Source organism: Apus apus, chromosome 14, assembly GCF_020740795.1.
Source record: "Apus apus isolate bApuApu2 chromosome 14, bApuApu2.pri.cur, whole genome shotgun sequence".
NCBI classification, from domain to species: Eukaryota; Metazoa; Chordata; class Aves; order Apodiformes; family Apodidae; genus Apus; species Apus apus.
Genome location: NC_067295.1, coordinates 10,567,031 through 10,592,735, shown reverse-complemented (window position 1 = coordinate 10,592,735; position 25,705 = coordinate 10,567,031). Strand labels below are relative to the sequence as shown.

The 25,705-nt window shown below is 36.3% G+C and overlaps 1 protein-coding gene across 4 annotated transcripts in view; it reads left to right on the top strand.

Annotated features, from left to right (window-relative positions):
• The window catches only part of PARN (poly(A)-specific ribonuclease), a 54,534-nt gene that overhangs the window by 23,451 nt on the left and 5,378 nt on the right, over positions 1-25,705 (top strand). For 3 of the 4 annotated variants that reach the window (XM_051631789.1, XM_051631792.1, XM_051631791.1), the window contains exons 20-22: positions 1,874-1,960; positions 7,704-7,778; positions 21,559-21,748. In XM_051631789.1, coding sequence (XP_051487749.1) covers positions 1,874-1,960; positions 7,704-7,778; positions 21,559-21,748 — 352 coding nt within the window. Of the gene's footprint in view, positions 1-1,873; positions 1,961-7,703; positions 7,779-21,558; positions 21,749-25,515; positions 25,632-25,705 lie in introns of all 4 variants that reach the window. The other variant, XR_007890850.1, reaches the window with a different exon arrangement.

Genomic DNA, 25,705 nt, shown 5'->3' with positions numbered 1-25,705 from the left:
TCTGAAAATCTTCTTGCCGCTTTGCTTCACAATTTGCGTACAGCAGTTTTCTTAACCTTTATTTAACTTCAGTGGAAACATCACCAGTATTTTGCCACATGAGATTATGACTGCATACATGGAAAAGTATTACTTGAAATATTTTTGCATTTCAAGTTATTTCAGGTTGTAGACCTGGGGCTGTGTTAAGTTGCTAATACATTTACATAAAACCAGATTGTACTAATATCAAGGTCCTTACTGTTACAGGATGTTTCACTGTAAGGCAAAAAACTTTGGATGAGTCTTACCAATGACGTCTTGACTTACAAAAATGTGAAGCTTAGTTTTATATTATGAAGTCAGATACAGAAATGTCTTAAAATTACACTCATTTGAAAGTAATATTGATGTGAAGACATTTTCTACTCCATGCATTGGAGATCTTAGATTGGAGGATGACCCATTGTTAGATGCTAGTTCATTAGTAACAAAATGAGGAAAATACATGCTGTAAAGGCATATATTTAATTAAAAAATGTAAGTAGGTGAGCAGATCACTGAGCTCTGGCTCTGCAGATCTATTGGAATGGTTATCCAATGTTGCATACTTCTTTCCCCAACTGTTTGATACTAGTGGAAGAATGGATAAATACTTTGGGTCATTGAGAGAACGCCAAAGTTATTAAGCTGTAAAGATGCTACTTCTACTTGCTAGCCAATTTACTGGATTGTTTTGGTACTTTGCCAAGAGGAGTTGCCAGAAAAGAGTCTTTTTTATCTGAAAGCCACTCCTGTAGAACAGGCTGATGCAGATGTTGCAGCAGAGTCTGAACCTGAGGGACTAAGCTTAGAAATGGAAAATATGTCTCAGGTGGCACATTTGGTTGGCATCTTTACAAACGATTATTTCTATTCTGAGATGTAAATGCTACTGTAGGTTGAGGAAGCTCTTGAGTTAATTGTTGTCTGTAGGGGACGTTTTTGCAGAGAAGTAAAGCCATGCAAAGAATAGGCCACACTTCTGTGGTAGATATACTTGGAGACTACTTATAAAAAAAAGAAAAAGGTGAGGCACATTAACCAGGTAACTGTCATCAGTTTAGTTGTGCTTTTCAGTTTGTGCTGCTAGTTTGGGCAATTTTTCCAGAAATAAAGGAGTTTGGCACCATATGCCATGTCTAATAGTATTGAAAATGTGAAAGCGATTTTCGTTATCTTCTTTAGTTACTGTATTAAAAACTCCTTTAAAAAGAATGAAGTTGCTGCACAAAGTGACTGCAAAGCAGAATATGAAAATACTCACCTGAGAATTCACCTCAAGTAGGTAGAAGATGTAGGGGTTTACCAGAGGATTCAAAGTGAATTTAAGAACAAACTGATACTGAAGGACAGGAGTAGTTTATTTTCTCTAATCAATAGGGAAAGGCTGTTACATCAGCTGAAACTGCATCTGTTACAGTTACAATTTTCTGCTACTGGATTGCAAATACTTCCAGTTGCTGGCTGTTGAATGAGCTGTACAGAAATGAGTTGATCTGCGTTGGCTTAAGACAACTTAGTGGGTTTTGGTGTTTGGCTTGTATAGTGCCCAAAAACCCCCAAACCCTAGGTTCTAATGTGGAGGAAAACAAGTAGATTGTCAAAACTTCAGAAACTTATTTCCCCTAACTTCATTAAGTATTCAGTGTTTCAATTAAGAGATGCTGAGTTACAACTATATTATTTTTACTGTTGGTACATGAATAATGGTGCTTTTGTGAAGACACTTTTTTTTTTGTCTGTTAATACTGTAATTGCTGCAATTTCTTCCTCTAAAGGATAGACGGATTTTGGCTCTTCTGAAGATACTAATAGTGGCTCTTACTTTGACAAATGCTTTTTTGTTTCACAGTGCAGCCAAAACGAGATCATGTTCTTCATGTTACTTTTCCCAAAGAGTGGAAGACTAGTGACCTTTACCAGCTTTTCAGTGCCTTTGGTGAGTGAGATGGTCTGAACTTCTTTAAACTTTTTGAGTTTTTTGTCATTAGCAAGTATCTTTGCTTTTGTTTGTTATTTTTAACCTATGGGTGCAGATTTACTCCTACTATAGGTAAAGATGAATCACTTTTTGTGAATTTTGAATTGTGCCCTGTGGACTTTATTTATAATGATGTGTTGAAAATGTCCGCCCTGATGAACCCTCTTTAGAAATCCTTTTATGTGGTGCTTGTTGAATATTGTGGATCTTTGATACTCTTATTTACCGCCTCTCCTGGAAGGAGGTAAGAATTTATGTAGGTGGTTAAAGGGAAGGGGGATGGGTGTGAAAGACAGATCAAGGTTTTAGGAATAACAGGCAATTTAATCTCAAGATTGTGAACACCACCCAAGTCAGAAGAAATAACAGAAAAGCTATTTATTTAATAACTGAAGACGAGTAGTTCTGTTGTTCCTCTCCTAAGTATTGGTACATAATGTAAGGGCATGGAGATCTCAATTAGTTGACAGTTCTTTCCTGATACCTAGCTCTTTCAGCAGAAAATACTGGTTATGCTTTATGTCCCTAAATGAGAACAGGAATGATTTTTCAAGCTACCCTGTGTTGGCTGTTGTTTTCAATAATTTTACTGCAGATTGAGTTCTCATTTCTTACTGCTAGGTAAGGTAGCACTTCAAAAGAGGTCTCTTGGACTTGCAAATAATTGTAAATTCTTTTTCTGTTTTGGTTTTTTTTTTGTGAATAAGTAACTTATTTCAATTTCTTAAACATTTAATGTAAGATGAAAATTACACTCTTCTTAAAACAATTTTTGCATTATTTTTCACATTATTTTTCCAGAAACATTTGCTCGCAATACTTATGTTATTGAAGGGAGCTTATGAAATGTTACATATAATAGACATCTATGCATTTTGTCTTCCTTAAATTGAGTTATAAGGATCTTAATGGGAAATCGCTTTTAAAAGTAATTGCTTTAGTGGTGGCCTTGGCAGTGCTAGGCTGACTGATGGACTTTAAGATCTTACATGTTTTTTCCAACCAAAATGATTCTACAATTCCCTGTTTGGAAATCTAGAACATGAGAATGTAGAAAGTTACTGAGATTCTTCTAGAGCTGGTAATACAGGGGTAAGAAACAGTGGAGTTTGGATATTATTTCTATAGGCTTTGAAAGACCCAGACGTGGAATTTCTCTCATTTTATCGACTCCTCCCGTTTGGCACTGGTGGTACCACCGGGGGTCACTCTGAGACATCCCGTAGTACCGTTCAATTTTGACATTCCCATTTCTCTCACTTCTCCAGACTTCCGAGCTGAGTTTTTTCATACTTGGATTTACAAACTCCTGGTATTTGGGTAGTACTTAATCTATATTTTGTTTGAGGTCTTATTGCCATGGTATCTCAAAGCAAACTGCAGATTATTCCTTTCAAAACTGTAGGAGTGCCCATGCCTTTTCAGTTGTAGCTGAACATAGAGACAGAACATGGTGCTGTCTAAGGTGATTTGCCAAAAGCAAAAAAACTACAGCAGTAAAAGACATGCATGATCTCTGTTTGTTACACCAGTTAAACTAAATTCAGCTTTTACCTGGATGAAAAATAAGTTGTTAAATTGAATGGCAATATTGATCTGGCTTTATAGAAAAATGATTTTGTATTTTTTTTAGTCTAGCCTGAATTGAAGCAGAGTTATAATCTCCCATGGAGCTTCTAATGGATGCAGTGAAACAGCTGAAGGGGCTTCAGTGTCAGAGTTGGAACTGTTTTACCATTGCTGCTCTACAAGGGGTGTTCATGGTTCTGAAGTCTCTCAGTACAGCATGCACATTGAGTGGACACCTGTTCATGCAAGATGTTTTTATAGTGTCATGGGTGAATGTAGTTTCACTGTAGAAGTACTTGCAGTAGTATTCAGTCTCTTAGAACACTTGCTTTCTTTAAATTCTTGAATTGGCTTAGTTTGTTTGGCCATGCTGATGAAGGCATTAAAATAATACTTACTGGAATACAGCTTTTGTGTATAGCCTTCACTTCTAGAAGTTAATTGAATGTCTTTGATAGGCTTTAAAGCACATACACCAAAGATTTATAAAAACTACTACTTAACAGTTTTCCAGGTGGGTGGTGTCAAACTTAGGCACTGTACTTCGAGAGAGTGTGAGAGCAGTCTTGTAGGAGGGAGGTGAATGCTGATGTAGTTAATGGAAGTCAGTGTCCAGAAACTGTTAAGAATTCTATTATAGTGTCAACATGGTCAATTTTTTTTATTGTAAGAAAATGAAATATATCACTAAACTTCTTTGTTTAAATGAGGATCCATAATAGTGCTAGTACCTATTCTAAGCGTTTAATTGCTGTTAGCAGTTGTGTAAGAAACGTATAAGCCAAAGTAAAAGAACTTTGTTGCCTTCTAGCAGTCTGTAACGTGGGCACTCATGAGCTAGGGATCACACTTGCATCTTGTAGCTTGAGCCTTTCACAGCTTTCTGTAAGCCAGCTAAAATCCTTCTTTATCCCATAAATGTTCTTGTCATCCAAAGCACTTGGTGGCAGTTCCCTAACTGCAACTAAACATTATGTGAAAAATTATTTTGGTTTTAAAACTGCTGTTTATTAGATGTCTCTTGGTTGTTTTATAATAAAATAATGAATCCCCTCTATAGGTCTTGAATATACTTTCTATTCTCATATATTCCCCACAGACATCTTCCTTCGAATTTTCTTTTGAAAACTTAAGTCCTAGTTTTCTTAGTCTCTTATCCAGAAGCCTTTGGTCATTGTGGTATAAATACTAAAGGAAAATCTGTTTGACATAATCTGTCAGTATAATTTTAATCAATATTTTAATATTTTCATATTTGTGTCTACATGAAGAGAATTTTCAAATTTATTTATAGAAAAAATGCTACTTTGCACCTATATCTCAGAAGCAACAGATCAGATTTTCATCTGCTGTTTGGGTGAAGATATTTTATTTCACTGGATAATTTTTGTCCTTTTTTTTTATACTGCTCCTTTTTTTAGCAAAGGACATTGATTGACATTGCATAAATGACCTGTTGTCTGTTTGCTAACAGTGGTGTTCTTCGAAGTATTGAAGACATTTGTTCTGTCCTGGAAGTGTTGAGGAAGAAATCTGTTTAATTTCTCTAGAGCTGGTATTTTATTACATTGCAGAATATGACTTATTTGGATTAGCCTTGCAGAGAGCTGGCATGTGGTTTTGTTGATGGCTAAATATTGTACTTCAAATGCAGATGCAGTTATTTTTCAGATCTTTGTTGCCCTTTCACCATACTTTTGAACTGCACAGTATTCACTGAGTGCTTAGCAATATTGCTGAATGATCTAATTTATTAATTGTCTTTCAAATTCTTAATAATAATGAAATGTGACATAGTCTGAAAAGACAATCTTTTGAAGCATGGAGAATAGCATAAGAGTGTTTGTTGCATTTCTCTTCAGATTGCAGCTCAGTGTCCACTATGCTTTTCTTGTTCTTAAAAATTATATATTTAAAATGTGTAAATCTGAGTATAAAGGCAGCATTTGTTGGCAGATATTGAAACCCTCACTTACCTAAAATATCAAAGTCATTTAGGGTGCAGCAGCTTCTCTGCAGCAATGAATCCGATACTGAAATGATGTGTGCCCATCAATAGGTTGGATTTTTATTTATTTTTAATTGATACATAGTGAAAATATGGACAGGGAAGTTCATCTGAGTAGTAGCTGAGCTCCTTCAGGTGATTCAGAGGATTCAGAGATACTCTTCGATGTTTTATGCTAAGGGTACAATTGCAAGATGTTCAGGAGCCTTTTTCTTTCTGATCTTTATTGTGGTCTGTTCAAGGTAGATATGAAATGAATTAACTGTATGATAGGAAAGGGACAGAATCTGGACAGCACTTCCATGTTAAGGAGTTACATAAGAGTATGGTCTTGGATGTCTCAAAACAATTGTTTAGAAAATTGATAATCATCAATGCAAAAGAGGAGGACTTGATACACTAAGAAATTCAGAGCAGTAACTTGTAAGTGCACTTGGAACAATGTTTAATTGTGCAGTAGTTTCTAACACCTAAAGGAAGCTCAAGGTCGGGGTCCTACCAAAGGCACCACAATTTTGAGCTGCAATAATAAATCAGTTTGGGCTTTTCCTGTGTTGTGCAATGTTAAGTGTCCTGCCAAATGCATATTCTCCCTAAAGTAATCACCCTTACCCATAGGCAGCAAAGACCTGTGTTCTTCAAAGACTGAATTATTAGAAACTGAATTTATTTGCTCTACAAAGGGTTTAAAGAAATTCTAACATTTGACTTCTCAGTTTAGGCTCTTTTTAATAGCAGCCTTAGCCCTTTAGCATAGGGAAATGTCAGAAACCATATTGAATTAATTAGGATTTTGGCAATGATCAAAATTATTAAGTCCTAAATAGTTGACTACTCAAATTTATAGTGTGCAAACTAAATCTCTCTAGGTTTTTTTTAAAATTATTATTATTAGAAAATCTGTTTATTATCTGGCTGGATTTCAGAAGAGACTTCTGTAACCTTGTAATCTGTAGGCTAAATTAGATTTAGATAGATTAAACATCTGAAAAGAAAATGCATTTTAAGCTATTTTGCATAGTGTTTAGCCTTATAATGTGTGAAGGTTAAATGGTGGTGTAACATTATAAATAAACTTGATTTCCTAGTCTATCTGAAAACAATTGCACCTATTTTCAATATCTAAATTGTACAAACAGTAGAGCATTTAGATAAGGACAGGAGATGTAAATGCATTTCAGTCTATAATAAGGCCTTGTGTCTGAAACGTGAATCCTTTCCTCTGCTTTTGCTTGATTACGAGCTCTTTTGGTGCTAGTGTGACATTTTGACCCACTCACACAGAAAATGCACTAACTGCTTGACGAATGGTGGAACTTCTTTCCAGTTACTCTTCCATTGTAACAGCTTCCAAGTGAGGCCCATGATTTTGTGCGTTTGTCCTCATATTTATACAAATAAAGTTCTCATTGCACATCCAGGTAATGGTGTATAGTGGGATCCAAACAAACTGGCATTTGAAGATTTAGTGTTGCAATAACTGGAGCTCTCTACTTGTGTGATTAATACTCCCCTTCTTCCCTCCACCCCCTCCCACTCTACTGGAATTTCTTATCTTGGGTGTCTGCACTAGTAGAAGAATAAAGAGTAGGAACTGAAGCTTGTCCATGCTCTGTCTTTAGGAAATGCTGCAGTTCTGAAGGATGTACAGAGCTGCTCTTTATTTTATTACAGAGTTAGAACTTCCCAGAAAAAATCTGCTTCCATTTTTATTGCAGAATTATATAGAACAGATGAAGGGATGACTGAAATAAACCTAAGATTACTTGAATTGTTGCAAGAGTTGTTTGTTTTTGAAAAAAACCAAACAAGAAGCCATGAGGAAGCAGAAGAATATTCTAGGAGTGAAAAAGGTATTAGACAGATCTCTCCTTTTGGTGCTTACTCTAGTGGGTCTGAAGGCACACAGGGTGCATGTGCAGCCCTGACAATCACTGGTTTCTGAACAATTTGGGGTTCATGTACAACTGTGTATGCACTACGCACCTTGACAGTGGACAAAAGCTTTCTCAGGTGAAGTAACTCTTAGTTGACTCTCTTTTTTTTGTCATGGCACATCAGATAAAATCTGTGACTTGAGCATAAGGTAAAAACAGTCAAAATAATTTCTTTTCCCTTTTGTAGGTAACATTCAGGTTTCGTGGATTGATGATACTTCAGCATTTGTATCATTGAGCCAGCCAGAACAAGTACAAATAGGTAAGTGTTTCAGAGTTTACATTATTATTGAGACTTTACATCAGTTGACTCCTGTAAAAATGCTCTGAGCCAACAGGATCTGTGATTCTAATGCCAAAACTACTGACTTGGTTCAGATGCTTTGGGAGGAACTAAACTTTTTTTTACTACCAGCACAAGTATTGCAGCAAAGCCAACAAGCCCAAACTGGACTTGTAGATGAGTAATGCTAGTTTCTTAATCTGATGCAGTATTCATTGAGCTTATTTCATGTTACTTTGCACAAAGCAGAGCTATCAAAGACTTTTATGGTCTTTGCCTTCAAATATCCTTTGGATTGATACACGTTTGGTTTATATTTGCAAGTATCAAATGTGGTGGAAAGCCTTTTGTTATATTGCAGAACACAAGCAAAATAATAATCTCCTAACAGTCTGAGCTGCTACTGTGTCTACAGTGTGTGTATGAATAATGTGCCATCTCTCCAGAGCATATGTTTTTTAATTCTTATTTGAACTTCTGAGCTTAGCTTTGAAAAAAGTTGATGGACAAAACTTCTACAGGAAGTATACATGTTTAACTGTTCTTGAAAGTTCATTGGTTTGGGGTTTTTTTGTTTTTTTTTTAATATCTTCCTTCTTGGTTTGGATTTTAGTAGAGGGATTAGTTTAAAGAAAAAAAAATAATTGCCTGACTATGTAAGTACTCATAGTGAACCCACATTTGTAATTCACATAATTAGGACAGATAGCAATATTTTACTATTTACTGTTGTGCAAAGTACTCTAGAAAGAACCATTTCCAGTAGAAGAAACTGAATGAAAGCATAGAGCTAAACAATATCTAGATACCATAAGAAAAATATGGAATAAGTAACACTTTTGAGAAATCATCAAGAACTAATCCAGACTTAAGTAAAAAATGAAGTAAGAGACCAACATCTCTGAATTTACTGGAAATATTGCTTCCAGTTATGAGAAAAAACCAATCTTTTGGGGGTGTTGTTTTTTTGTTGTTTGTTTTCTTTGGGTTTCCTTGTTTTTGTTTTGGGGAGTTTAGGATTTTTGTTTTGTTTGGATTGGTTTTGTTGGATTTTTTAAAAGGTTTTTGGTTGATTGTAGTTGGATCCACAAGCTCTTAGTGGTTTCTGTGGTACCTTTTCGCATATATTTGACCCATAAACTTAATGCTGGGAACAATTAGTAGAAGATGACCATTATACATGATTATTCGGGGTATGTTATGGTGGCATCATCCCTTTTTATTCAAATGTTTGTGTCAAATGCTGTGGAGCCAGTAAGAACAGCAGTATACATAGGGCTTTGGATAAAGTGGCTGAAATTTTGTTATCCTTAAGAGCTATCCTGCCAGAATTCCCAACACTGAATTCTAAAAAGAAAAAAAGGAAAAATTAGAATACCCCACTGAGTTGCCGTTATCTATATTATGAAGCTGAAATACAGAAGCTTTCAGGTCCTGGTTGCATAATCTGTGCATCTCTCTTACTCTTTATTGACATCCTCTGAGAGTTCATCATAGTTCTTCATACATGTGTATCTGTAGAGGATTTTGTGTGTTGACCAGCAGCCTCCTTACAGCAAATGTTCCATAGCAGCAAGAGCCATTGTGTTTTCATTTATATATAGATATAAGCACCGTGTAACTTCTAGTGAGACGTTCCAGATAAAGAATTATATCAAAAGAAACGCGGCCCTATTTTAGCTAGCCCTGTAGCTCAGGAGAGCATTGCTAGCAGTTCTTGCATGTGTTGTCTTAGTTTCTTACCTGTGAAGCATTCAAGATTTGTAAACTGTGTGTCTTAAGGTTAGTGATGATACCAGCACACCATCAGAGGCTTGAGGGAAACGTTCATGCCAGCAATAAGTACATTACAAGGTGGGAGGGAATAAGCTTTAATCTAAACTACCTTATGTAAAGCCATCTTCTGTGCTGTGCAGTCACAAGTGATATGTTTGTGAAGTAGCAACTTGTCTGAATTGTCTGATGCTTTTTATTTCAGACCTAATTCATCTTATTCAGGGTTTGGTCTCCTTGTGTGAGGTACAGGCTGAAAAAAACACAACAATAAAAGGTTGAAATTGTTCCACCTTTTTTGCTTTCCAAGAGGATTTGTCTTTGTGGTGAAATACAATTAAGTATTGTATTTCGGTGTTTTCTGCTTTTTAGTTCAAATGCCCTGATGTACAGAACATCTATAGGTCATTGCAAGTTTATATATCTGTGCCTTTTTATCCTTCTTTGCAGGCTGATTGCTTGTTTCTCTGAGTGGGAATTACAAGACTATTCATTTTCAACAAAACCCATATGTTGCATGTGATTTCATAAGCTGAAAGCCTTCCTAGATGCTGCTACAGTAGCTTCCCCACTGCTACCACCTCAATTGCTTCCCTACTGTCTGAATAAATCATAGAATGCAAGGTTGGAAGGGACCTCAAGGATCATCTGGGACAACCCTTTAAGATACAGCTATAGTTCATCTGAGATGGCTCAGCACCCTGTTAAGCTGAGACTTAAAACTGTCCAATGTGGGGGAATCTACCGCTTCCCTTGGGAGACTATTCCAATGTTTGACTGTCCTCATGGTGAAAAATTTACCTCTTGTGTCTAATCGGAATATCCCCAGGAGCAACTTGTGCCCATTACCCCTTGTCTTTTCTATGTGACTCTCTGTAAACAGGGAGACTCCATCTCTTGGTAGCCACCCTTTAAGTACTGGAATGTGGTAATAAGGTCTCCCCTGAGCCTTCTTTTCTCAAGGCTGAACAAACCCAGTTTTCTCAGCCTCTCCTTATATGGCAGGTCCTCTAGTCCTCTGATCATCCTTGGGGCCTTTTTCTGGACTCTCTCCAGCCTGTCCCATCCTTTTTGTAGAGCAGGGACCAAAACTGAACACAATACTCCAGGTGTGGTCTGACAAGTGCTGAGTAGAGCGGGATGATGACTTCTTGATCTCTGCTGGTGCTGCCCTTGTTGGTGCATATACGTTGATGAATGCTTGGCATACACATTCACCACCACTATTGTTTTTTATTTTAGTTTTTGTTATATAAAGTACTTACTTTGTAAAGAACTGAATGTCTGCAGAATATTTAATAGAATCTGTCACGGTTTGACTGAGGATCAGCAGTTAAACCAATGACAACAATGCTCTCGATACCTTCTCCCTCCCGCCCGGCTAGGGAAAGAAGAGAGAGTAAGGAGAGTGACTTTCCAGATTGAAAACAAATATGTGCGGGAATGTGCAAAACCCTATTGCCTCTCCCTCTCATCCCCAGCAACTCCCATCAGCTGGAAAACTTGTGTGCTGCTTAAAAGGGAGTTCACTGAACAACAACAAAAAAAAAATCAAAAAAAGAAAACTGGCTTCATCCAGGCTCAAACCAGGACAGAATCATAGAATGGTTTGTGTTGGAAGGGACCTTAAGGATCCTCTAGTTCCAGCCCCATTGCATGGCCAGGGACACCTCCCAGTAGACAAGGTAGTCTGGTCTACATTTAAATGGAGTCTTTTTGGCACTGCTCTGTGTAAGTTGTTTTTTAGGCTTTCATAAACAAGGAGGCTTGTTCTGTGGCCTTCGTGCTAGGAAACAACTTATTTGCTTGAAAGCTCAGGTGATTATGGTATTTCATACGTTTTTATGAAATCAGGTTAGTAAAATCTCATATGCTGAAGCAGTCAGCCAACTAAGCTGATAAACTATAGCGACCTCAATTACTGTAAAATCACTTAAACCTCTTGGGTTTTCTTCTGTAGTAAATAAATCATAAAACCAATTCTGTTTTTCTGTCTCTTGATCTTAAATTCTTTAATGAACTGCATTGGCAATAGAAGTCAGTATTTGGACTTGTGGTTTAGTGATCTGTGTTTAAGAGAAGAACATGGGAAAAACTAATTATGTGGCCTGTTTTTTAACCTGTTGTGACTTGGATTTTGGCAGACTTTCTAATTTAGTGTCAGTAGAAAAGGCTTGTTCTTGTAGGAAATCATGTTACTCTTTGCAGATAGTACATAAACTTGAGCTTGAAGTGGAAGCTGCATCATGATAAATGTTAGTTGGTTGTTTCTTAATCACAGTTGAGTTAGATGCCTGCCATATTTATGTATGCAACTTGTACCTGCATATTTAGTGGGGGAAGATTCTTCTTGAGTCCTAATGGGCTGTGTTCTCTGTCTCAGTTACCACTGATGAACTGCTATGTTGTTAAAGCCAATAATGAGTTTGTGAAAGTGGTGGTTTAGATGGCTCTAATTTCTAACTGTGCTGTAAACTGATTTCTAAATTACAAGCACCTGAAAACAAGAACGGACAATAAAAACAGTCTTTTTATCTTGAGGTTTTGTGTTCAAGGTAGGTAACTAATAAGAATTTATTAAATGGCTGCTATTCCTTTAGTTGGACATCTAGGAGACAGAACTTACTGTTCCCAGATTGTACTTCATATGGTCTCTGCATTTCAGTGAAACATGAAGTGTGTGATGAAAGGTAAAGCAGTGTACATTTTTAGAGTTGATAAATAGAAGAAATTTCAGAACCAGCTTTTGGTGTACAACTTCTGGCTTTTATGACTTGCATCTTGCTAGATGAACTTGCTTTTGGATGTATTCAGCTGTGTACATTTATAAAGTTGGCTTTTCATCTGGAAAGAGTCGTATAAAAAGTGGTATTTCAGTGCTTCTTGGCTTATAGGGGTCTAGATTTCATAAAAATGGTCTGGAAATTGTGGGGAAGATGAGAGAGACTTCAGCTTGTCTTAGTGTTAAAGTACACATGGTATTTTATTTCGACTAATAAATGAATGTGACCAGAAGTATTTGAGTGTTTCAACCATTTCACTGTCCCATTCATTCTGGGCACTTAACTAGTTTGTGAGTCCTCAGTTAATGCTCCATACCAATGATAAGCTCTTGTGATTAATGGTTTCCTTGAATTTTGTTGCCAGCCAGCTTTCAGCAACTATTTAGGTCACTGATCTAAAAAGAACCTGAACACACTCTTAAAAGGAGGTTTCTTTAGATGTCTTTGCACTCACGGAGTCTTTATAGGCCATCAAAAATGTACTCTTATAAAATGCTGTTACTTGAGGATGGCTTAATTTCTAAAACATGGGAAAAGTCTTATAAATAAGTTAGATTTTTGAAGTGCTTGCAAGTTAGATTGAGTTTTTGTTCTGAGACGTTTTATGTAGTTGTCTGTTAATGGAAATAATGGACCATTTTGTCAGTGGTACTTCAAAAATATATCTGGTTTCTTTTCCCTTAGCAGCTAACACTTGCTCTTTATCTAAGGCTTAGGTGCAGTTTAATAATGTCTATGTTGTGCTTATGGGCAACTTTTACAGTATTTGAAGACCACTGGTTCAATTTAAGACTAAATTTAATTTGAGAATCTTCCTGAGAATGTTTTTTCTTGCTGTTTTAAAATGCAATAAATACACTTTAAATACATGTGAAAAGCAACTGCTTGTCATAAATGGCAAGCATTGAAATAATGTTAAGTTGTTCCATGTGTTAGTGGCCTGATACATGAGCTTACACAGAATTTACTGTGTACAAGATCTCTTCTTCCTCTAGGCATTGAGTACACCAGTGTATCTAGACAGCAGGGGAGCAATGGACTAAAGCAGGTGCAGCAGCTGAAATTGTGATGGCCTTTCAATGATTCTTGTTTAAATCATTAATCTTTCTGAACTTTTGAGTTTCTTAGACCAGGCTGAACTTTATGGTTTATTAGAGTTTTAGGAGGTTTACTATAGAACTTTCTACTCAGTGTGAATGCTTATCACCACAATTTAAAAATACACACATGTATTTTAAGATGGTGTGTGTATCAGTCTCTTCTCACTGAATTTGGGGTAATGGCAGCTAGTATCTAATGTATTGCCCAGATTCTTTGAAAAGTTGTTCCCACCAATAAGATAATGTGAAATTAAGGTCAGATACATACTCTCAATGGGAAACTTCCTTAATGTAGACCAAGGAAGCAGGAATCGTAGTGCACTGTGTGAAATCTCAGCCATTACTGTTAATTTTACTTGCTTTAAGATATGTACAGTCTCAAAAAGTTTCTCTAGCTTTTTCAATTTCCCCTCCCATCAAATTTTGGATTCTTAAGATTCACAAGGTTTTGATGTCTTAGGAAAGCTTGGTTTAAATTTTGCATGCTACGATGCTAGATTTCCAGTTTTGAATCTTATGTGATGTATATGTATATACTTATGTGAATGTGCATGTGTGTGTATATATATAAAAATCTTGGTATGTCTCATTAATTTTTCAGTGGCTTGAATTTTTGTGCTGCATCAAAATGGCATTTAAGATGAAAAACTATTACTTGTAATAATTCAAATAAGATATGATCACCTTATAGATGTGTGCTTTACATTATTTTCACACAGATCAGGCTTTTTAAAACATACATTACCTTGAAATTACATATAGATTTTCAAAAGATCATAAAGATTTATTTTATGTGCCTGAATTCTATGTAAGGACTTGAACGAAATGGTTTTGACTAGGGAGATCTGAGAAGTTAGTTGGTAGGTGTTGTTACCACGTGGGTAATAAAGGTTATCAAAATTGAAAAGTTGAATATTTAGGGGGTTTTGGGATGCCTTTTTAGATGGGGACAGTATCAACATACTCGTTTGATGCAGTAGTGAGTATGTTAATTTGGGCAATGAGGTACAATCATTCCTGTAGCAAACTATCTGATGAGTGAACTCATTACCTGGATAGTTCTTTTTGAAGCACCTAACACATGGAGCATTAAGAGCTTCTTCAGCTGAAATTGTCTGTGTTAATCTGGAACAGTCTTCTGGGCAAGCACTGCCAGGAGATATCTCCAAGCTCAGTTCACTAATTCGTGTTTTGAAGTTCTTAACAAGTGTCACAAACATCATCAGATTTTGCAGGAATTTCCTTCCTGCAACAGCTCAGCCTCAGCTGAAGTATTTGATTTGCTGGTATTAAAATACAGCTAGTGGTTTGTGCCAGTTTTAATCATGCATGGTTACATAAAGGGAATGACTGTTTCCCCACAGCAACACTGAGCTCTAACTGCTTTTCTTTTGCTAACTCTGTGTCCAGAAGAAAAAAGAAAAATTCCTGCTGGTTCATTGAGGTGAACTGGCTCATCATCAGGTCAATAAACACCAGAAATGCTGTGGAGTGGGTGAGAGGACCAGGTTCTCCTATTTGATAACAAGCTATTAGATGAAATCAGCTGTCTAGCCAGACTGTGGGTTCCTTTTTCTTTACCAAAAAGTCTTTCAGATCTTAGCTCTCTGTGCTTTGAGTAATCATAGGCATTGAGACCTTCTATTTGATTAGAAAGGAAATGTTCTGTACAGTTTAGACTTTTAATTTGTAGACTAACAGATCTGAACACTTTACTAGTACTCCTGAAAATTAAAATTCCGCAGTGTTGATTTTAAAGCATTTATGTACTAATAAATGTAGGGAATGAGATGTGATGAATTTCTGCTTGTTCAGGAATCTTGACTAAAACAAAAGCAAAACCCCGTACCCTCTAACTTAGAATATAGTACTTTTTTCTCAAAATAATGTTAAAGTCTTTTGGCTACCTTTTAATTTGATTTGGATTTTTTTTAATGAGTTGGTACATTTCATATAAATTTCAAAGCTTTTGTTTCAATTACTGAGGTATTTAAGCAGGGTGCAGAGGTTAAGTAACTTTAATTATTTCAGTAATTAAATAACTCCATATTTAGTAAAGTTAAAATCCTTTATGACAGTCTGTATACATGTGCATAATGTCTCAGTGGACTATACCATCATCTGTGTTTGTCAAGAGAAGTATTTTGAGTTTAAAACATGGTCTAAGGATCTTTGTTCTTTTCCTGCCATGCTTTGTACTTGGCATTTTTTCTTTCTTCTGTAAAACCATTTTCTTTCAGATCATTTTACCGTATTCTCCAAAATGGAGAGTCAAAGACTTTGATTTGCTCTTTGTCTTGCCATCCTCCTTTGCAAGGTGAACAGCTGCTTTGTTGCTACATTGATGCTGCTCCCTGTTCTTTATTCAGGTATTAAAAGATATGACAGTAAAACTGTCTTTTCAAAAAGTCTATTTTAGAATCTGTATAGGCTCCTCCTGCTGTCTTAGGCTAATACAGGAGAGGAGAAAAGAAAGGGATGGTCAGGACCATGTAGATATTGGAGTTTTCAGTTTTGATACAGCCTACAGGTAATTGCTATAATGAAACATAATGTAGAGACTCTGGGTTCTTCAGATTGTCAGATTACTCTTCTGCATCAGTTTGGAGTACATGGATTCCTTGGAGCAAGGAAATACATCTTCACAAACCTTAATTTGTGTTTCTGTGCAGCCAGCATGCAGCTTGTGAAATCAGGTGTGGAGTTAACTAAGGAAGTGGATATATTTTGTAACTTGGAAGAATGTTGTCCTAAGTGATTTGTTCTTGGACATTTTGTACTTAGTTCTGTGTCTCCGAACAAAAATGGTTTTTACAAAGTTAAGATTTTCTTTCTGGGCACAAAATACCTCAAATACAAATACCTCAGTTGATTTGTTGGGTTTTTTCCTGAATAAAAATTTGTAGACATCTAAATTTCTAAGCATATGAAAATAATCAGTCAAGTATTGTTTGTTTTTATTTTATTCAATGCCATAATGATGATTTCAAAGAGCTGTCTTATTTTACATCACTTTTATCGAGTGGTCTGTGTTGGTGAATGATAAGTTCTCTAACAAAATGTTGAGACTTGGCACTTGTTAAATATAGTACCTTCCAGCCTGTGTAATGTTTTGGCAACTGAGAAGGAGCAATGCATGTGCAGAAGTCTGATAAATTCCCTTGGGAAAGAGGGGGAAACAGGAATGTTAAATAACTGAAAAGCACATGTTTTATGACTGAATGCTTCTGCTGGTACTAAGAGACTTGAGACTTCCTAATAGTTATGTTAAGGCTGCTTTCCTTATCACTGAATAAAAGAATAAATCATCCTGCTAGTCTCAGAGACAGTCAAATGTAGTTATATTTCTGGAAGTATGTTGACTAAATCCCTTTTAACTTCTTCAGGGCTTTTATATTTTTCTAAGTGATGCTGTGATCTAAAAGTACACTGCCTTACAGATTTCAAACAATTCGGCTCCAACTTCCACATGGCTAAATGTTTTTACCACTAAAAGAAATTCTAATTTTAATTATCTCCTGACCTCAGAGGAAACCAAGACTTTCTCTTCATGGTACTTCAGTGCAGAATGATCCTAGAGGATCTTTCATGAGATCTTGATACCTTCTTTAATTTTCAGATTTACATTGTTTTATTTTAAAACAAACTTTCTGCAATAATGTTTTTTCTTCTCTTTAACCTTCATTTGAGGACAAGGATCTTGAGAAATGCTCACTGATGAAGTGTCACTTCATTCAGCAATGCTGGGCAAGTCTGCTGTGGTTACCTTGGCATGTGCAAAAGGGTTTTGATGCAGCAGCACAGCTGTTACGGAAAATGGAAAGCAGGGAATCAGGCTTTCTGTAGCTGAATGAGAAGTTATTTATTACTCCCCTCAGTCACAACTGAAGTATTTGCTTGACAGTATTAGATGGAGACCTGTGCAGGGCCCGTCTGTTTAAAGTGGAGAAAACTATTTTCAAGGTAATGTTTCATCTTGATAAAAGCTTTAGCAAAGGATGTGCTGGATACATTCAACTCAACAGCTGCCTTGCTTCTGTGGGTTGGTGACCAAGACTTTAAAGAATCCTGTCTGTCATATGTAGATGTCTTACCCTGCTAAATTAATGAGGTCTTAGATCAGTTTTGAGAGTTAGATGGGTTTACTTTCCTAAAGCTCCACTGTGCTATTCAGCTGATTGGTGATGAGTTGCAGTAACCATTCCTGATGAAATAAATAAATAGAATTACAGCCTACCACCCAAAAAATCAAAATCACAAACAAAACCCCAACACTTTAAAAGCAGGGGTTAAGGGAACATTCCGGGTTTCCTATTGAAATACAAATGAATCTGAATTCTTCTCTTCTGCTAACTGCCAAAACTAGCAGTTTAGCTAACTTTTTTTGTAGCCAGACTTGAGAAAATAGTCTAATCCACTACCATCCAGTTGTTTTTTGAAATTATTCTTTTGTCAGGACTAAGAATAACATACTACATTTATTCCCAGGATCACTTCTTTCCTCCTAAAGAAACATACTTGTTTTGAAGTCTTAGATTCTTCTGCAGCCCTGTGAAATTTTGAAAATCACTGAATAGCACAATAAAGTAGCCAGCTAATTTAGAACTTTGTTCTCTGTACGTACTGAGAGAGAAGAGAGCACAAAGATTGTGGGATTGAATCTGTGTTTGAATGAATGCCATTTATAATTAACTGTGGGGTACTACATGGACTTACTCCAAGTGAAAAAACATTAAGTAGTAAAACTAAATACAGTAACTTATTGGAAGGAGTCAATAGAGCCTGCATCCTTCCTAATCCTTAAAGATGGCTTGTCATGTTAAAAACTCTTCATTTAGTGTGGTTAGGGAGGGAAAGCTGTCCTGGTGCTGTCCTTGTTCTTCACAATGTTCTTTGTTTTGGCTTTGAAACCAGACTATTTTAAGAATAAAACTAATGGTAGTGGAGTAATTTTTCTCATGTTTGTGCTTGTTTGGGATGTGCTGGTCCTTTTGGAGATGGACCAAGGTTTCATCAAGGTTTTTTGTAGCACTTACATAGACCAGCACATGGATCCAGCCCCACTTCCAGCTCTGCCCCCTTGTTTTAGATAAGGGATGGGCAAGGAATTAGTGAGTGGGAGTGAAATTGGGAACCAATTGAACAATGTTAATCTGTCTGAGGTAGAAGTCCCATGTTTTAAGTAGAACATGTTCGGATAAGATTAATACAGCATCTACACAGAGGTCACTTTAAGGCTTCACAGATGATTTTTTATTTTTTATATTTTTTGAATCATAGAATGTATAGGGTTGGAAGGGACCTTTAAAGGTCATCTAGTCCAGGCTCCCCTGCAGTGCAGAGGGACCTTTTTGACTAGATCAGGTTGCTCAGAGCCTGGTTGAGCCTGACCTTGAATGTTTCCAGGGATGGAACCCTTCTCATGAGGTTCCCATAGACCCACTTCTCCAGCTTGTCCAGGTCCCTCTAGATAACATCCAGTCCCTCTGGCATGTTGACAGCAATAGTTAAGTATTTCATAAACTTGAGTGTTTAGTATTGCAGTCTTAATCAGTGCAGTTCTATTTATTTATATATTGTGGGGGTTTTACCTACGCAGTTCACTTATATAGTTGTCTATTCATTAAGAGGCTTTATATTGTCAGTGACCTTCTGTCAGGATTTTACTCTGCATAAAAGCAAGGAAGAGGTGAAAGTGTATCCTTGTACGCATTCCTCTTGGATCACTCAGCAGCAGTCTGTTTCACAGCTTGCCTAATAACTAGGGAAGATGCAATCCTCTAAAAATGCTTTTCCTAAAATAAAGTGCTATTACTATTACAATGTTGTAAGACAGAAACTTAACTTCAGGGCTGCAACCAACACAATGAGATCAGGCCATGCAGTGTTGGTTATTAGGTCAGGTTTCTCACAGAAAGATTTGCCTTTTCTCTAACTATCTAAATACGTAAGTAAATAAACCCTTTAATTTCTGTTCAGTTTGTTAGAATTCACAAAGCATTCTAGCAATGCATTTCTCCTATTTGCAATGCAGAGCTTTATTTAGTATTTGCTTTATTTGGCAATATGGACAGCATTCATCAAAAAAATCATTGGAGAAAATGTGTTATAAACTTGACAGGGAACTGTTCTGCAGTTCAAGACCATGCAATATTGATTTATCTGTGCCTCCTTAGACATCTCTGCATTCCTTCATTTCAGTTGTTCAATGCATGAAACAATATATTCACCGCGTAGCTTTTAATACTAAATATATATGTATATATAGCTATACTTGCATGTGTATGTGTAGTATGAAGGTGTTGCTATAAAATACAAGCCTTATTTCAAGAGAGAATAATTGTTTTTGTTAAAAAATACTGTTACACAGCTTTAGTTTAAAATTATCTGGAGGCTGCACAAGAATTGATTATTTATTTATTTTTCTTAAATACAGGCTGGGTTTGTCTGGGAAATAAATGGAAGAGCTGTAATTTTGGCTCTTAGTTTATAGCAAAACAAATAATGTGAAATTATTCTTCTGTTTTAAGAAATCACTATTTATCAGATGATCCATGGCAACTACGAGCTTGATTTTAGCAAGTGAACTTCAACTAAACAAATTTTACCCTGAGGAATGTTGACTGGCATGCAGTAACTGCAGTGAGCTTTATTACTTCATTCATGATGCCTGCACCATAACTTAATAGGCAATAAATATTCTTCTTAACTCTTACAAACAGATCCTATAACTTCACAGTTCAAAGCAAATAAGAGGGAGTTATGCATAACATCTCTTTGGTTAGTGCAACAATCTCATGAGGCTGTTAATCATAAGTACTGGTGTCCATGGGATTTAACTCAAACACATGATGCTGCTGCTCAGTTTTATGTATGTTTGAAAGACTTTGCAGCAGCAGCATCTATATGCCATGACTGGTATTTAGGTAATTAATCTCACAGTAGCATAGCCAAAATGCAGAAGAGATGATCTCCTCTGAGAGAGTAAGAAAAACCAAATCCATCCATCACCTTCACCTTTCCTGAACTGTGATGGGGAAGCTTGCTATTTCCAGTGCTTGGGCTAGAGGTAATACAGAATACCTTCAATTGGAATCAGAAAGTTGGATACACATCTGAAGCTTCTACAAAAAGATTGGAAGTACATAAAATCAGGATTTTGTCTCCACTACAATTATGGTATTTTAAAATATGCAGCCCAAGTATATGAAAAACAACCTAGGTTTTTTGTTATCATTTTATTTTTACACTGGTTTATTGGTTGGATTACAATACTTTCTTTCAGTGAGAGGCTGAAAACAGCAGAGGACACCAGTTGACAGTCAGTTTAATTTGCTGATTCATCTGTTATTAGTGATGGCTTCAGGCCAGAGCTTGGCTTGCAGACTGAAGGTTGAGAGCTGTGAAGATGCTGGGGACTTGAAGGAATTTTGGTAAATTGTTGCTGAGTAAAGGCAGTTCAAGTTTTTTAATTATTTTTAAAGTGATTCTACTTTTGCACTGACAGAAATTCTTCTGCCTTGAACTCACACTCTTTTTTAGTTAAATGAAGACCAAACATTAGAAAGATACAAAGATGGAACAGCTGGATATTTGTTAAGTGCGGCTTCCACGGCTATCTTGTGCAACCAAAAATGCAGCTCAAATAAGCTTATGTTTCACAGCAATCAAACAGAGATTTGGCAGAGACTTTGCAAATGTCGTCTTTTCCTGGCTGACTTGCAAAATAAACCTGCTGGGTTAAGTAATGAGACTAAAAGGGAAAAAATCCAGGAAATCTTTTCTTGCCAACAAGCAATCTGGAAGAGGGTTATGACTGAAGAATTGATGGTTTCTAATTTAAAAGCAAAGTCTTAAGTACATTTAACCCTTTTGGTATGAAGTCTGACTCTGAGAAGAGTTTCTGAATATCTAATTAAAACAAACTGTGAATTTAGGAGAGTATGGCATTTTGTTAATCACTAAGAATAGAATTAGAAGTGGTTTATATGAACAGAACAAATAGTTCACTGCCTTCTGCTTTTCAAAACAAGTGATTTCAGGAGAGGGCACGCTGTCATTTAACAGTGTTTTGTGTACGATATCACTCTTTTTTCCCCATAGCTGTGAACACCAGCAAGTATGCTGAAAGTTACAGGATCCAGACATACGCAGAATATGTTGAGAAAAAACATGAAGAAAAACAGGCAAAGAGAAAATGTACAGAAGATAGTTGGAAGGAGATGGAGAGAAAGCGGCTAAAGACTCAATGCGCGCCCTACGTTTCCCAGAGCCGCTACTACTGCCTCAGCAGGTGAGATCCCCCCTGCACTGCCACCTGCCCTAGGTCTATTGTGTTTGTAGTAAAAGTCTAGCAATTTTCAGGTAGGTCTTAACCAATACGTGACTTCTTTTTCCTGTTACATACTCCTTTGCATATAAATCAGTAGTGGTACATCCACTGTTACGAGAGGTAAAAAAGCAGAGAGAGTTTTGTCACAAACACAGTTATGCAAATTTTTAAAATATTGGGATTTTGAGAGCAGGTCAAATCACTGAGCTTGTTGTCTTAGTGCTATTTGTTATAATCAAAATAAAAGAATTATTTTATTTATTTGCTTGACACCTCTGAATGGCTTTCGTAATCTGTAAACTAAGCTGTCATATTATACTCTTGTAAAGGCCATCTTGGTTTTTGGATGACTTTCTGTGGTGATAACACTGCCACAGAGAAGGGTATAAATTATCATCAAGAGCTGTCCAGATGAAGTCATCCTTATGCTTCAGAAGCAGGGAGGCAAATGAGGATATGTGCATAACTTTAAGCTTTTGGAGTCAAAAGGGTTTTAGTTCATTATTTAAGGAAAAAATTGTCAGGAAATTCTGATTTTTATTCTGGTACAGTATGTTGCTGTGTGTATTTCTTGTTCTATTTTTACCTTCTTATGTTAGTGACAGGTTTTGGATGTGATCATAACAGGAGACTCTTCTTTCTTTGTTGTCTCTAGTTATGGATGGGAAGGGTCTTCTAGTGTTAATACAGTTGTATAATTAACCTATCAAGTTATTGCCATTCTTTCTCCCCTCTTCCCCCTCCAGATTCTGTTAATTCTGTACAAAAATAAATTTCAGTGGAGTGCATAAGTTACATTTCTGTAAGGTGGTGTTTTGCATTTTTTGCTGTTTGTTGGGTTTGGTTTTTTGTGGGGTTTTTTTGTTGGTTTGGTTTGTTTTTGTTTTTTTTCCTGGTTACACCAAATGAGATGGTCATTAAATCAGCACTGAGATCTTTGCTTTATCTTCCTTGGGAATGCTGTAAGAAGTTCTAGTTCTCGTATCTTCCTGTAAATGTTAACTGTCACGTAACAAATATACTACATTTGTTTTGTTCTTCTCACTTACACAAGTTTATGCTTTGCCTGCTTTACAAAATTAAATGCAGGTGTATATTTTGGCTAGCTGTCAAATGTTCACGGCTTTTGTCATGGTGGGAATTCTAAATGTGTCAGAGACACGTTTGATTCCTGAAAACCATATGGAGGAACCTGGCGATAAAATCCACATGAAATGAAATTAGTTTAAATGCATTACTGTACTTAGGAAAACTTGGGAGTGCATGCTGTGAAGAGAGGAGAAGCTCTGAAGATTAACCTGGCACTAGTTCACGTGTGTCTAAGGTTTAGGGCTATAATTAAGTCTGTATTAAGTAGTCTGAAAATATTTATCACATCTTGAGTGTACTGCAAAGAAATACTAAGTCTTAATTTTATATCTAGGAGTGGAAGTATCTCTTCTCAGTGAGCATTGGGTATCTCACAGATGGTGTGGCAGCTTATGGCTTGAACCATAGACAACTTACTTGTTTAACACATAGAAATCAGCTTTCCACTTTTAGAATCGTAGAATAAAATAGAATCATAGAATCATTAAGGTTGGAAGGGACTTTAAAGATCATCCAGTTCCAACCGCCCTGCCATGAGCAGGGAACCCCACCACTAGACCAGGTTGCACAAAACCTTGTCCAGCCTGGCCTTAAAAACCTCCAGGGCTGGGGCATCAACAGCCTCCCTGGGCAACCCATTCCAGTTCCTCACCAACCTTATAGTGAAGAATTTCTTCCTAATATTTAAGCTAAATCTCCCCTCTCAGTTTAAAACCTATCACTATCTTCTCTGATGAAAGTACTGTTTTCCAAAGAATATACTGCAATGAGTTGTATGCCTGAGCACTTAATCTCCTTCAAATTTTTTAATCTCTATTTAGTGATATAACGTTCCACAAGAAACAGCCTCGGTTTTAGATGATCAAGACTTTGGCAGCCTTGGATAGCAGCCTTTATTTTGTTGATAGAACTTCTTCTGTAATTGATGTTACATTCATTTTTGTTCTCTCATTACTCCATTAATAAAGTGATTTGGTTCTGTCCCAAATTCCCTTTTATGCAGGTCTTTTGACATGTTTTCCTTAATTTTTTTTATTTGTTACTGGTTAGATTGTGTTCTCTTTTTAACTAATCTTTTGTAAATGTTTCCTCTTAAATGTGATGTGGTTAGTCATAACATGGAAGTGCAAACCTTGTGGTCTTTCAGTTCACTCAAGATGAACACATTCTTCTTTTCAGACAAAGATATCTCAAAAATATTTATTTATATTTTTATATATTATGTAACACCAAGTTAATATAAAATGCAAAAATATTTATGTAAAGCAACCAGGACAAACATATGTGTACACATATATGTGTGTATATTTTTCCAGATTAATTTAATCATCTAGAGTTGAGCACTCAATACTGTGATGTATCTAGCAGCTGATCTCTTATAATAGCTTCATGTTACTACATCCTTTATTTATTTATTACTTAATAAGCTTGCTGCATCAGTTTCTGCCAGGGAGCACAGCTGCAGCAAAGCTGTTCCTCTCCATGGTGACAATATATCCTGGCTACTTTCTCATTCAGTAATGAAGTTCTTGGATATTTCTTGTACAGAAATTTTGTCTTAAATTGACAGATTGATACATATGTAACAAAGGTTCTTTAATTCCTGTCTTACTAAAAAAACAACCCAACAGTCCCATATTATAGAGGAACTACGCTTCAGAAAATACAGTATAATACTATTAATAGTAGTGACAAGGTAAAGTCACTTATAATTAATTTGTATCCTTTGCATATAGCTTATTGCTACTGTTAATGGAAATGTGGTTGATTATTCATGTCAGATGGAGCAGTAGAGGAAAAAATGTGTTTGACAAAACTTCAAGTAGTTATTAAGAGTCTCTTCTCTGAAGCCACTCATTATTCAGAATACACTTTTGAAACAGATGGATCATGGCCCCTTGGGTATTTTACAGGACTGGTTATGTGGTACTTGACAAGTAACTGCCTGCCAGCTCTGCCCTGACTGTTAAATGCATGGATTTAAGATCTTTTCTGTAGTAAAACAGCATTAAAACATAGCATGAAAGATCAAATAAGAGTATGTTCTATGGAAAACTAGATATCCTGCTCTTCTTGTACTTCGATTTTCCCGATCATCTTCGAGGAATGAGTAAAACAGAATAAGGCTGATGGCAAAAGACTTAAACTACAATGAAGTGATATGTCATTTTGCCTTAGAAATTTTCTAGCCTAAAATCCAGAGTGCTGCATCTTCTGTCAGGGTGCTGTTTGTAGCACTACTTCCTTGAATCACTTTATTTTGCTGAAGACAGTTTAAATTTTTTTTTATATTAAAAAATAGCTAGTATAATTAGAAAACTGAACTTTGCTCTGAGTAGAGCTCTAAGTTGTATATCCAGCCATACTGATTCACTGCTAAGTGAATAAATAGTGTTGCTGTAGTCCTTGAGCCTCATTTTAGGTGAAAGAAGAATAAGTCACCAAAAAATCAAACCTTAGCCATCTAGAATCCATGAATATAGAATTAAATGAACTTTCTGGGAGAAAGCAACAAATCAACAGTTCTTGATTACAAAATATATTTTGGATTTTCTGCTGCTAGTTTTTTGGGTTTTCCCCTTATGATATCTGCAGGAAGAACATAAGGCCTAAAATTTATTTTGTTCTTTGGTACACAGCTAAATGGATACTGAAGGTCAAGAACTTGCTTCTCTCTATCTGCAGCAACCTCTCCAGAGTCTAAGCTGAAAAAAATTCAATTCGGCCATAAGACCTTTCCAAAAGGGAGCCCACAGTGAGTGCAAGTTCCCTTCTAAGGGCCAAGTGCTTATAATGTCTAAGAAATTTTAAGATTGTAGTTTATGGCTC